General features: G+C 67.9%; 1 protein-coding gene across 1 annotated transcript; it reads left to right on the top strand.

Annotated features, from left to right (window-relative positions):
- The first annotated feature begins 3,895 nt into the window (after positions 1–3,895).
- Positions 3,896–10,732, top strand: RAPGEFL1 (Rap guanine nucleotide exchange factor like 1). The gene is given in 17 exon segments (XM_050327454.1): positions 3,896–4,118; positions 4,121–4,376; positions 6,241–6,319; positions 6,817–6,967; positions 7,042–7,139; positions 7,552–7,664; positions 7,805–7,972; positions 8,066–8,163; positions 8,390–8,512; positions 8,639–8,817; positions 8,910–9,000; positions 9,261–9,311; positions 9,507–9,561; positions 9,564–9,593; positions 9,681–9,745; positions 10,013–10,067; positions 10,532–10,732. Coding segments are annotated over 17 exon segments (1,908 nt in total). The 5' UTR covers positions 3,896–3,947; the 3' UTR covers positions 10,657–10,732.
- The last annotated feature ends 3,044 nt before the right edge of the window (positions 10,733–13,776 follow it).

Raw genomic sequence — 13,776 nt, 5'->3', positions numbered from 1 at the left:
CTCTTTGGGAGCAGGGGAAGGGCAGGAGAGCCATGGGAGGCTGTTGGGAACGCACTGCCTGGGCAGGAACCACTTAATTTAGGAGCTGCTCCTAATTCTTTTCCCAACAAGCCGTTGGTAACTGGTTTAGGTCCATGTGTGTGAGCTCCCAGGTGGGATTACACAGGGTGACCCCCACCCCTGCTGCCCCAGCAGCACAGGGGGACGTTGCCACCTGCCCTCTCAGCAGCGAGGGGGGAGGTTTGTGGGTGCCCAGCACCCCGACGCTGCCCGAGCAGCCCCAGCCAGCACCCAAACCAGCTCGGCAGGGCCGGGTTTGCTCCCAGCACTTGGGAGTTGCTGCTGGGGCTGTGGAGGGCGTTGGAACCCGCCCCGACGCTCCGGGCTGGGCTCTGGCCCCACGAGGAAGCGCCTACCCATGCCTTGGTTCCCTCCCCCACGGCAGCCTCGTGTCCCCGTTCGGATTCCCGATCCCGTGGGGCGACTGTGCCAGGCCGATCCCGGCTGGCTCACCTGTGCCGCAGCCCCTGCCCCCCCCGCGTCCCGCCGGCCCCACGGAGCCTCCAGCCCCGGCTTGGCCGCGTCCTCGCAGCCGTTTGCAAATTGCATAAGGAAACTTGGCAGGGCCGGCTGCCCGTTCCTGCCCATTCCTGCCGGTTCCTGCTGCTCTCCCAGGCGCGTGCCGGGACGCCGTGGGGACGCGCCAGCTGCCGGCGCAGGCCCTGGGCGAGGGGGACGTCACCGAGCGAGCGGCTCCTCGACCACCCCGTCCCCATCTGTGGCCAGGAAGGGGGCCTGGTGCCCACCCACCTGCCCACTCTCCAGGTGGATCCCTCATCCATGCCCTGCTCTCCAGCAGAAATTCCTTCTTTGTTTGGTGTTTGTGATTCCGTGACCTTTCCGTGTCTCGTTTCAGCCGCTGAAGCCACATCCCTCGAGCAGAACCCTCTCATGTTTTAGATGTCACCGTGTCTCTGCCTTAAGGCTGACATGTGTCACTGACATATGGTCACACGAGCGAAATCCTGGACCTTACACCCTGCTCTGGGTTTTTGTGTTATTTGGATTCCCATCCCATGGGATGCACATCCTTGTCAGTGCTGTAGGAAGCAGGCCCATCTCGTGTCTCCCTCCTGGGGCTGAGACCTGCAGGGACAGAGTCCACCTGAGCTTCCCTGGCAGGACCGTTCTCTCTTCTGCTGCATCCCAGGAGCTGCTCCCTCCTTCCCAGGAGCTGCTCTCTCCCTGGGAGCCACTCTACCCTTCCCAGGAGCTCCTGGTGGGACTGGAATTGCAGCTCTGCTGTTCCTGGCGCCAGCCGCCCCCACATCCCCGGGAGCAGCTGCCACCTGTCCCAGAGCCCCCTCCTCTCCCGGGGCTGGGGGCTGCAGTGAGCCCCCTCCTCTCCCCCAGCCTCGCTGCTGCCGGGGAAGGACCAACTGGAGTGTTGGCGGTGCGGGAGCTGCCGCCTGCGCGTTTCTGTGCCGCGCTGCCTCCGCCTCGGCTGCCTCCGCCAGCCCCCTGCCTGCCTACCCACGCCAAACAGGGTGTGGGGGGCGTGTATCCCACTCCTGTGCCCACCCTGATCCCATGGAGGGAGCGCTGTGGTGGGCTCTGCCCTCCTGCAACAGGATGGGCAGGGGGAACGATGCTAGCAGGGCCAGAGGGTGGTTTCAAGGGCAGGGAGGACCCCAACTCCTCCCATTGCATCCCACCCCCTTTTCCTCTCTTCCTGCAGCTCTCCCCAGATGCTGCCCTCCCTGTCTCAGCTCCTACTCTGGCTGCTGGCAGTGGGGTGGGGGTCCCAGAGGCCCAGAGCAGAGGCATCACCCTCCTGCCCCTGCTGCCATGTTGCCTTATCCCTCCCCAGCCCCCTGCCTCAGTTCCCCTCCCTGGCAGAGGTCTCAGGGCTCAAGGGCTGGGTTCATCCTTTGTAGGGGGGCTCCCATGGGGGGCTCTCCCCTTCTCTAAACACCCAGCTCCCCTCTGCCAGCGCTGCAGCCGGGAAGTGGGTTAAGGCGCTGGCTCGGGGAGGGATTTTTCCCGGGGTGTAATTTTTCCCTCCTACACACGGTCTGTTTTGAGCAGTGCCTGGAGGCTTCGCACCCCCGGCTCGGGGCGGGGGAACGCGGCGGCTGCCAACCGAGGGAAGCGCCCGCTCCAGATCCCAGCTCGTTAGGAGAAATAACAGCAAATTAATTAAGCCAATAGTTCTCTCTGTGCCAGCAGTGCCCCCGTCCCTGCTGAGCTGGGAAGAGGGGCTGGGACAGGCCAGATCTGGGGCACCTTTCCCAGGAGGAGCATTGCCCTTGGCATGGCACAGTGCTCTGGGTCTCGTGCCCGTGTGGCCCAGTGCAGCCCCGCTGCCAGCAGCGAGCAGGGTCTCTCTGAGCCTCAGTTTCCCCTCCTGCTGTCAGGAGAAGCCCCTCTCCACGTGGCTGCAGCACAGGCAGAAGCACCGCTTGCAACCCTGGGCTGGGAGCCTTTGTCAGGACGCCCTGGGTAGAGGGGATGGAGGAGCTCAGCAGGGTGGGATGGTTTGGGGGCGTTGGGTGGGTTGTGGGGGTGTCTGAACACTGGGGCCTGGAGGGACAGAGGAGGGACATGCTGTGCCGTGCTCTGCCATCCCATCCCGGCAGGGCCTCGTGCAGCCCCGGATGGGGACGTGGGGACTTGTTTTGCCGCTCTCCGGCAGCCGCATGGATGGAGTTGCCAGGCAACTGCCGGGTGGAGGCGAAGCGGGAACAAAGCGGGAGCTGCCGGGACCCCCGTCCCTTCATCCCTCCCCGAATCCCCCAGGGTACAGGGCCCAGCAAAGGCCATGGGGTCACAAGCTGCTCACTCCCCCCCCCGCGGCCACTTCCACGCCCCATCCCGGGGCTGCTGCAGGGCCACGGGATTGCAGAGGATGGATCTGGAGGGGAGGACTGGGGAGGAGCAGGGTCTGTCCCCCTGTTGCTGCCTCCCCTTGCTGTGCCCGGAGGGTGCGAGGTGGGCCAGGGGGCATGGGCAGGATGGGTGCTCAGCACCCCGCGGGGGGGTGTGGGGGCACGAGGCTCAGCCGCGAGCAGGCACCACATCCTGCCCTGCCCTGACACCTTCCCGGCACCTGCCCTGGCACGCCGGGCCCGTTCCGGCCTGGCAGGCAGCGGGGGGGGAGTGCTGGCAGCCGGCCCGCCCTGCCCGCCCTGCCCGCGGGGGGACCCAGCCCCAGGGGTGCCAGGGTGGGGGGTCCCGCACCCACCCCCGGCGCTTTCCCACGGCGCGGCGGGAGCAGAGAGCTGGGCTGGGGGGCCGGGGGTGGGTCACCTCACCCCTGGGGACGTGCCTCTCGGTGAGGGGGACAGTCCTGTGTGCCCCTGGGCTGGTATGGGGGCTGTGGGTGCGCGGGGAGAGCGGGCACGGGGTGTGCCGGGGGTGTGAGGCAGCACGTGGCAGGGGGTCACAGTGTGTGACAGCGGGGGGACAGGCTGTGGGTTCTGTGTCCCCTGCAGGCTGCACGGTGTGGGGGGCCGCATGGCCGTGTCCCGGGGATGCGGGTGGAGGTACGAGGGGGAGATGCGGATGTGAGTAACGCATCACCTGTGCGGGGCTGCGGGCAAGGCGGGGGTGACCGTGTCCCGGGCGAGCTGGTGCCACCGCAGCCCCGGGCGGGCTCGGTGCCGAGCGCGGTGGTGCGGGAGGGGGCGGGCAGGTGCCGTTGGCGGGGCCGGGGGCGGCGACGGTGCGGGGAAAGGGGCGGGCAGGTGCCGGGGGCGGCGGCGGCGGGGCCGTACCGGGGCGGGGCTGCGCTGGCGGCGGGGCCGCGGCGGGGCCGGTGCGGGGCGGGCGCAGCGCGCAGCCGGTGCGGGGCGGGCGGGGAGCGGCGCCGGGGCCCGAGCGGAGCCAGCGGAGCCGCCGATGGGCCCCTGAGCCGCCGCCGCCGCCGCCGTCGCGCCCGGGCGGCCATGAAGCCGCTGGAGAAGTTGCTGAAGAAGCCGGGCTCGCACCTGCCCGCCCGCCCCGCCGGCCTCCCGGGGCAGGTACCGGGGCCGGGGTCGCTGCCGGCGCCGCGGCGGCAGAGCCTGTCGCGCCCCGCCGCCTCCCCCGACGAGCCGCCGGGGCCGGCGGGGCCGGTACCGGGGGCGAGGGCCGCTGGCTGGAGCTGCGGCCCCCCGAGGCGCCGCTCCGCTCCCCCGAGGAGCCGTCACCGGGCGGCGACCGCGATCGGGACCGGGACCGGGAGCGGGAGCCGCCGAGCCCGGAGCCGCCGCCCGCCGCCCGCTGCTGCTGCGGCTGCGGCTGCGCCCCCGCCGCGCCCGCGCCCCCCGAGCGGCTCCTGGCCGCGCTCCTCGACCGACTGCCGGCGGCTGAGCACGAGAGGGGCTGCGGGGCAGGTACGGGGCTGCGGGACCCCCGGGAAGGGGCTGCGGGACCCCCGGGAGGGGCTGCGGGGATGCCCGGGGCGGGGAGCGCGGGGGTCGCGGGGCGATGCGGCGGCGCTGGGGGAGACCGGGGGGCGGCCGCTGCCTGCGGGGGGGATGCGCTGGCGGATGCCGGGGTGGGAGACACCGGGATGGGGGAGCCCGGTGCCCGGTACGCGGTTCCCGGTGGGGCGGGTGGCCCCGCGCGGGGCGCAGCGGTGCCCGGTTGGGGTGACAAGGTCAGGGCCGGGTCCCCGGCAGGGCACAGTGCCCGTGGCAGAAGGGTGGGCAGGAACCCCCGGTGTGGGCAGGGATTCCCCAGGGCAGTACACTGCGGCGAAGGAGCTGTCAGGGGAACGGGGGCTCGGTGGTAGCAGCAGCCCAGTGAGGGCTGGAGGTGGCCGGGCACCGGGAGCCACTGCAGCATCCACCTCCCGGTTGGATGGTCCATAACATCCTCCCGGTGCTAAAATTAGTCCCGGCAGGAGCTGCAGTGGGAGGGTCAGTTGGATGCCCCTTCCCTCTGGCACAGGCCTCCCAGTGCTGTCCCACCGCGGCTCCCCGTGCCCAGATGCCGGAGCTGGGTGGGAGCCAGGCTGGGTGCAGGTGGGTGGGAGCGTTCCCACGCCACGGGGATCCCTGCTCCGGCCAATCTCGCTCGGCTGCCGGGACTGGGAGGCATTGGGAACCCCACGGGCGACCCCCAGCCACCCCCAGCCCTCTGCTCCAGCGATTCCAGGGCTGGGCACAGACACAAGGAGCCCTCAGGTAGGGGCGAGCTGGGACTGGCAGTACCAGGCCCTGCCTGCACCGACACGCTGCCAGGCCTGACAGTGCCAAGGCTGGCCTGGAGCAGGGCAGGCAGGAGCCAGCGTGGGGGTCCCAGTGTGGGAAAGTGTCCCAGTGGCTCTAGGGTACGGCCTGGGTGCTGCAGAGGGATGGGGAAAATGAGGCAGGGCCGGAGGGGGCTGCAGCCTGTGGGGATGGGGGAGTATTCAACTTCTGTCCCCAGGCAGAGCATGAGAGGAGACTGTGCCCAGGGCAGGGGGGCTGGGGGAGCTGAGGCCATGTGCCTGCATGCCCCACTCTGCCAGTGCCCCTGCCTGTCACTGTGCCCCAGACCACCATGTCCTGCTTTTGGCAGCAGCTGATGCCCCTTGGGTGCTCTGCCCGGCATGGGGGTGCCAGGGGACCCTCTGCAGTGGCTCAGCACAGATCCCTGAATAGGTTAATAGAATGGGGGGGACACTGCACGGCCCCTCCGTGGGGACAGGCCCTCGGGCCTTGGAAGGGCTCTGAGGTCCCACCACAGTGTCCCAGGGCACGTGGGCACAGTCCCCTGGGCACCCCTGCCTGGGGCGCTGCTCGGGGCCGAGGGTTGTTCTGGTGCCGGGGAGGGAGCGGTGCCTCGGCCAAAGGTCCCAGCAGCGCTGGTGCCAGCGCCAGTGCCAGCCCCTCGGCTCACCTGGCCGTGCCAAAACACCTTCCCAGGGTGGTGCTGGCCTGTAGAGCCCGGCTGTGGCACCGGCCCGCTGTGCCCCGAGCTCCTGCCTCAGTTTCCCCCTCCGTGTCCCGCCGTGCCCGCGGCTCTCACGGGGCTCCCGAGTGTGCCGGGGCGTCGTGGCCCCGGTGCCGCCCTGCCGGCGCCTCTGCCCCCACACCGGCTCTGCCGGGCCCGGCTGCCCCGGGGCTGGGACGGGCCCTGAGTCAGCGCCGGCGCGGGGGGGAATTCGCGTGGGGTTCGGCCTCTCCCGGTGCCACCCCGGAATTAGCATCCCTCCCGTCCCGCCGGGCACAGGGGGGGGGTGCCCACACCTGTCCCCCAAATCTCCCCCAGAGTCGCTGCTGGACGACATCGTTCTCACCCACTCGCTGTTCCTGCCCACCGAGCGCTTCCTGCAGCAGCTACACCAGCAATATCCTTGGGGGGCAGCGGGGTGGGGGGCATTGGGAGGGCACGAGGAGGGGTCCTAGGCTGGGCATGAGGAGGGGATGGGGGTGCAATGAGGGTGGGCACAAGGGTGTCGTGAAGGGGACATGAGGGGGTGAACAGGTGGGCACCAGGGTGGGCAAGGAAGTGCCATGAGGGTGGCACAAGGATGGGCATGAGAGCGGGCATGGGGACTGCAAGGAGGAGGAGGAGGAGGAGAAGACATGGGGAGGGCAGCAGGGTGCTTTGAGGGGCTCACAGGAGCAGCAAAGAGAGAACTGGGGTGCCCCTGTGTGTGGGCACATGGGGGGGGCTGTGAAGGTGGGCATGTGGGTGCATGAGGGTGGGCTACAGGTTGGGGTGCAAGGTGGGCAGAGTGGTACCCCCAGGGTGGGCACAACGGCCTTCACTGGGGTCCCTGGGTGCAGCGGGTGCTGGGGTGGGGGGTCCCTCCTTGCCGTGGCATCTCCTTGACGGTGCCACCTTCGTGCTGGCGGCGGGCACCCCCCCGCCCCGCTGGGAGGAGGGGGCCGGGCTGCAGCGCAAGAGGGCGGTGCTGGCCGTGCTCCTGCACTTCCTCGAGACCTACAAGGGGCTGCTCCAGGAGGAGGAGAGCGCCGGGAAGGTCATCAAGGTGGGGGTCCCCTTCCCGTATCCCCCCGCCCCAGTCCCTCGCAGCCCCCTGCCCTGACCCTTCTCACCCCCCAGGAGCTCTACTTGCTCATCATGAAGGACACGTCCCTCTACCACGACCTGGAGGACGAGATCCTCAAGCTGCACCAGCTCGTGGAGACGGTAGAGCTCAAGTGAGCAGGGGAAAAGCGGGTCTGGGGGAAGGGGAGGGGATCCTGGGGAATTCTGTGGGTCAGGGGGTCCTGGGGGACCAGGGGCTCAGGGGGTCCCCAGGAAGGACAAGGATTTGGGGTCCATGGGGACACCCAGGTGCTGGGGGGTCATCAGCTCGTTAGCAGCCCACCGTGGTGCCCTCCTGACTGCACCCTCATGCCCTCCTCATGCCCAGCCCTTGACCCCTCCCCATCCCACCCTTGTGCCCACCTCTCACCCCCTTCTCTGCCCCCACAGTGCCCTCCTCATGCCCAACCTCCTCGTCACAAGCAAGGCCCTGGCTGGGGCTGTCAGGGCACCCAGCACGCCTCAGGGTGCATCCCCAGGGGCTCCAGGGCCTTGCCTGACCCCCGCCCTGTGTCCCCCCCGCAGGGTGGCCGACGAGACCCCCCCTCCGAACAAGCAGGTGAAGCCGCTGTTCCGGCACTTCCGCCGCATCGACTCGTGCCTGCAGACCCGCGTGGCCTTTCGGGGCTCTGACGAGAGTGAGTGACCGGGCTGGGGGCCTGGGGTCCCCTCTCTGTGCCCCGCTGGCCCTGCCTGCCCCGTGCCTCAGTTTTGTGGCAGGCAGTGCCTGGTGTGGGGGGTACCCCGTGCTGACCCCCCCTCCCCGTCCCCTCCGCAGTTTTCTGCCGCGTGTACCTGCCCGACCACTCGTACGTGACCATCCGCAGCCGCCTCTCGGCCTCGGTGCAGGACATCCTGGCCTCGGTCACCGAGAAGCTGCAGTACTCGGAGGAGCAGAGCGCCCGCGAGGACGCCCTGATCCTCGTCACCATGGCCTCGTCCGGAGGTGCCCGGGGGGCTGGGATTGGGGGTGGGGGTGAGGGCAGGGCTGGGGGGTCTGGTGGGTGCTGACCCCCACCCTGTGCCCCCACCCCGGCAGAGAAAGCGGTGCTGCAGCCCAGCGAGGAGTGCGTGTTCACCACCCTGGGCATCAACAGCCACCTCTTCGCCTGCACCAGGGACACCTTCGACTCCCTGGTGAGCTCTGCCCTGGGGACACCCTGATGGGGACCCCCAAGAGGGAACCCCCCTGCCAGGGACATCCCCCCCGCCTTGCCTGCTCCACAATCACCCCCTGTGCACAAAGGGAGGGACCCCTGTGCTCCACTCCATTTCCTCCCTCCGTTTCCCTGTCCTGTATTCCCATTCCATGTTTCCACCTCTGAGTGTCCCCACAACCCCGTGTGTCCCACCCACCTTTCAGGTGCCGCTGCCCGAGGAGATCCAGGTGGTCCCGGGGGACACAGAGATCCACCGCGTGGAGCCCGAGGACGTGGCCAACCACCTCACTGCCTTCCACTGGGAGCTCTTCCGCTGCATCCACGAGGTCCTGGGGGGGATATCGAGGGGGGGCTCGCTCTGTGGACACTGCTCTGTGTGTGTGTGTGTGTGTGAGGGGAGGGGGTTATGATGCTAACATGTGTAACCTGCCCCCCCCCGCGACTCCCTGCAGCTGGAATTCGTGGATTACGTGTTCCACGGGGAGCGGGGCCGGCGGGAGACGGCGAACCTGGAGCTGCTGCTGCAGCGCTGCAGCGAGGTGCAGCACTGGGTGGGCACGGAGCTGCTGCTCTGCGAGGGGCTGGGCAAGCGCGCCCACCTGCTCAAGAAGCTCATCAAGATCGCTGCCATGTGAGCTGGAGGGATGGAGGGAGGGAGGGGTCCCTGGGGGGGTCCTCGGGGTGCCCAGCCCGCCCCTCATACTCTCCTTCCCCCCCCTTCAGCTGCAAACAGAACCAGGACATGCTCTCCTTCTACGCCATCGTCATCGGCCTCAACAACGCCGCCGTCAGCCGCCTGCGCCTCACCTGGGAGGTGAGGGGTTGGGGGGCCCTTATCCCCCTCCAACCGGTGCTCCCTCACCCCCCTGGATGCTCCCAGACCTTCCTGGGCCTTCCTACCCTCCCCCAAGTGCTCCCTGACCCTTTCCTGGGTGCTCCTGGCCTCCCTCTGGGTGCTCCTGGCTCCCTCCTGGGTTCTTCCAGACCCCCTCTTGGGTGTTCCTTGACCCCCCCCCCAGGTGCTCCCTGACTTGGTGGATTCTCATGCCCCCCCACCCTTGATTTGTCTTCCAGAAGCTCCCAGGGAAATTCAAGAACCTGTTTCGGAAGTTTGAGAACCTCACGGTGAGAAATGGGGTTAGGGGTCCCCAGGCCCCCCCCTACTCCGGTATTTGGGGAGCTGGTGGGCAGGGGACTTTCCTGGGGTGTTCTGGGGTGTTCTTACCACCACCCCACACCACCAGCCCCGTGCCCATGGCCACCAGCATGGGGGGGAGATCCAGGGACCCCCCAAACCCTGACTCCCCCAATTGCCCCCAGGATCCCTGCAGGAACCACAAGACCTACCGGGAGGTGCTGGCCAAGATGAAGCCCCCCTGATCCCCTTCGTGCCACTCATCCTCAAAGGTGAGGGGGGGGCTCCCCGTGTCCCATGGGGGGTCAGGGTCCTGCTGAGACCCCATGGGACCCCCCCTGACCCCCCTTCACCCCCAGATCTGACCTTCCTGCACGAAGGCAGCAAGACCCTCCTGGACGGGCTGGTCAACGTGGAGAAACTGGTGGGTGCTGGGGGGGGGGGAAAAGTGGCTGAGGGACCCCCGGGGTGAGGGCAGAGCAGGGGGGACCCCTCTGAGGGGCTGGGGGTCCCCTGCCTGTGTGTGGGGGGTGAGGGTTCAGCATCCCTGGGGTGCAGAGCAGGACCCCTGGGATGGGGTCCCTGATGGTGGGGGTTGTGCAGGAGAGTCCTGAGGGGGTCAGTGGTCCCTGGGGGGGTCAGTGGTCCCTGGGGGGCCAAGGTTGACTCGGGGGGTCTCTCTCTGCCCCAGCACTGCATCGCTGAGAAAGTGAGAACCGTGAGGAAGTACCGGAGCCGCCCCCTCTGTGAGTGAGGGGGGGACAGGGGGGTCCTGGGGAGGGGGCAGGGAGGGGGTCCCCCACAACCCCGAACCCTCAGTGCTGGCCCTGAGGGTCAGGGGTGTGGCTGCACCCCCATCTGCATCCTCGCACCCTGTTGTCCATGTCCTGCACCCCTACATCCCCAAATCCCCTGTGTCTGCATCCCTTCATCCCCATCCCTCCATCCCTGCATCCCCACCCCTGTCCCTCCATCCCTGCATCCCCTCCCCTCTATCCCTTCATCCGTGTCCCTCCATCCCTGTTCTCCCATTGACATCCCCATTTTCCTTTCACCCCCATCCCCTCCATCCCTTTATCCCCCTTCCCACATTGCCACCTTGTGTCTTTTCACCCCCACCCCTGCAATCCCCGCCTCCCCGCACTCCTCCATCGCTGTTCCCATCCCATTCCCATTCCCGTTCCCATCCCATTCCCGTTCCCATTCCCAGGCCTGGAGCTGGAGGCGTCCCCGGCCCAGCTGCAAACCAAGGCCTACGTGCGGCAGCTGCGCGTCATCGACAACCAGAACCTGCTCTTCGAGCTCTCCTACAAACTGGAGCCCGGCAGCCAGTGAGGGGGGGGGGCCCCACCGGGGACCCCCAAACCCTGGGGGGCCCCCCCAGGCCCCGAGAGCTCCCAACCCGGGACCCCCACCCGGGGGCCCGGTGCCCCCAGCACTGACGCACTTTGCCCAGCCCCGGCAGTGGGTGCTGCCCCCACCCTCTGGGGGTGGGTGGGTGGGTTTGGGGACCCTGGCACATCCCCTCTCCCGGTGCCCCCTTCCCTGGTGGGGGCGCAGGGATCCCAGGGGGCTGAGTCTCTCCCCTCGCCCCCTCTATTTTTGTATGTACCCCCGCCCCCCCTTTCCCCAGACGTGTATATTTTGTACCGAGCGCTGTCCGGAATTGTACATTTATTTTTTAAGAAAAAGGAGGAAAAAAAGGAAAAAAAAAACCAAACCAAACCAAACCAACCAACCAACAACACAACCCCAACAAAACAGGCCGGGGTGGGGTGGGAGTGGGGGGGGGAGCCCCAATAAACGTCTGTCCCGGCGCCCGACTCTGATGTCATGCGAGGGAGTGATGTCATGCTGGGGAGTGACGTCACGGCGCGGTTCCCGGGTGACGTCACAGCCCCGGAACCGACCGGGCCGGCTCGACCCGCCCAAGGTGGCGGCGGCGCGGGGTGGGGCTCGCCGTGACCTTCCCAACATGGCGGCGCCCACAACCACCCACCGACCTTCTAAACATGGCGACCGCCGGGGTTTCCGTGTGCCCTTCTCAATATGGTGGAGGTGGCGCTGTAGCCGCGCTCATCGCCGCATCTCGAGCCCGCAGCGGCGGCTCGGCACGGAGCGGGGAGTCCCTTCTCGGTGGCACCGCTCTCCCACCAGTCACTGGCAGGCGGCGGCACCGGTCGCTCCCGCTGCTGCCGTGACCTTCCCAAGATGGCGGCCCCCTCCCCACACAGCCGCCCGACCTCCCCGTCATGGCGCGGAGGCCCCGCCGTGCCCTCCCCACATCCTGTTGTGCCGCGCAGGCGCAGAGGGGCCGCGGCCGCCATTTCGTTCGGCGGTGCCGGGGCCGGGTCCGGGAGCGGCGGGAGGAGCCGCGGGTGAGCGGGGAGGGCCCGGGGGGCTCGGGGAGAACGGGGGGCCGGGCCGGGGCTCAGGGGGCCGCGGGGGGCCGGGGCTGCGGGACGCGGCGCCGCTGTGAAGGGTGTGTTGACTCGGGTGGGCGTGTGAGGCCTGTGCTGAGCCCGGGCCCGGCGGGGCCTCCGCGGGGCCCGGGGGTGTCCGGGCCGGCTGAGGGGTCCCCAGGGCCGGCTGAGGGGTCCCCGGACCGGCTATGGAGTGTTAGGAACCGACGGGACTGGGGAGCTGGAACCACCACACAGATCACCTGTTCCGCTCCACGCTGACCCCTGTGACCCCTGTGGGACCCCCAGCCTGACCCCCTGGGTCACCTCAGGGACCCCTCGCCAGGACCCCCCCGGGCCCCATCCTGGTGGTGCCCAGAACCGGTGAGGCCGGGGGTGCTGAGATCTCAATCGTGGACCCCTCCCCTTCACCTTGGTCCCCTGTCCTTTGGGACCCCCACGCTGACGCCCTGGACCCCTCCCCAAGAACCCACCCTGGGATTGCCTGGGACCTCCAGTGTGACCCCCCATCACACTGACACCCCCTGCACCTCCACCCTAGGGTGTTTGGGACCCCACTGTGACCTCTGGGGCTCCCCACACTGATTCTCGGGACCCCTTTCCAAACTGACCCCTCCCTGCGTGTCCTGTGGGACCCCCACTATGACCCCATGGGACCCCCCACTCTTCTCTAGAGGGGCCTGGGGCCTTTCTGGAGAGGAGAGGGTGACACCCACTTTTGGGGGTGCAGCAGAAGGATGGGGAGGGGGTTCTTTGACCCCAGGGGATGACCGTGGGTGTCCTGGAATCACGGAATGATTCGGGTTGGAAGTGACTTCAAATCCCATTCGCTCCCACCCCCTTGGCACGGGCGCTCTCCCGCTATCCCAGGTTGCTCCAAGCCCCATCCCACCCGGGCTTGGGCGCTTCCAGGGATGTGGCAGCCACAGGGAAGCGCATCCACGACTCCCTGCTCCCGGTCCGACGGCCTTCCTGCCCACGATGCCGAAGGCAGCGTGGGCAGGAAGGCCGTCGGACCGGGAGCGCTCGCCTCGCTGCGGGATCACATTCCATCGGGATAACCCCGTCTCGGGATCACACTCAGCCAGCCCTTCCCGGCTTCCTTTCCCTTCCCAGGAAAAGGGGAGAGGCAAGGAAGGCCGTGGGCCTGGCGGGACGGGCTTTTCCTGCTTTTCCCTTCCGGGGGTGCAGCCTGAGTTTCGGGATGTGATTCTTCCCCTTGTCTCCTGAGGGGGGTGTGGAAGCTTGGAAAGGGGAAACTGAGGCTGTGGAAGCTGGGAATGGACAGACAGAGGCTGTGGAAGCTGGGAATGGGGAAACTAGGGCTGGAAGTTGTGCATGGGGAAACAGGAAATGGGGAAACTGAGGCTCTGGAAGCTTGGGAGAGGGAAAGAGGCTGTGGAAATTGTGGGTGGGGAAACAGGCTGGAAGCTGGAAGTGGAGAAACTGAGGCTCTGGAAGCTTGGGAAACAGGCTGGAAGCTGGAAATGGGGAAACAGGCTGTGGAAATTGTGGGTAGGGAAACAGGCTCTGGAAGCTGGGAATGGAGAAACAGGCTCTGGAAGTTGTGGATAGGGAAACAGGCTGGAAGCTGGGAATGGGGAAACTGAGGCTGGAAGCTGGGAATGGGAAATGGAGACTCTGGAAGCTGGGAATGGGGAAACTGAGGCTGGAAGCTGGGAATGGGAAACGGAGGCTGTGGAAGCTTGGGAATGGAAAACAGGCTGTGGAAGCTTGGGAGAGGGAAATAGGCTGGAAGCTGGGAATGGAGAAGCCGAGACTGCGAAAGCTGGAAATGGGGAAACTGAGGCTGTGGAATCCACCCCTGAGGACGGAGAAACTCCAGAGTTTGGGGGTTTTGGTAAAAACGCCTCGTCAGAGCGCGCGGGTCGTTAATAATTCACAGGGAGCGTCTGGATCCCGCGGGGCCGGAGCGTGTCCGTCTGTCTGCAGGCAGGGATGCGCCGGCTCGGCGGGATGCTCCAAATGGAGCTGGCAGCTCGCGCTCGGGAAGCATGCTGATAGGATTTTA

This window comes from Myiozetetes cayanensis, unplaced genomic scaffold (assembly GCF_022539395.1).
Source record: "Myiozetetes cayanensis isolate MyiCay16 unplaced genomic scaffold, myiCay2020 scf34, whole genome shotgun sequence".
NCBI lineage: Eukaryota > Metazoa > Chordata > Aves > Passeriformes > Tyrannidae > Myiozetetes > Myiozetetes cayanensis.
Note: the sequence above shows the minus strand (reverse complement) of the source record. Positions and strands in the feature narration are given on the sequence as shown.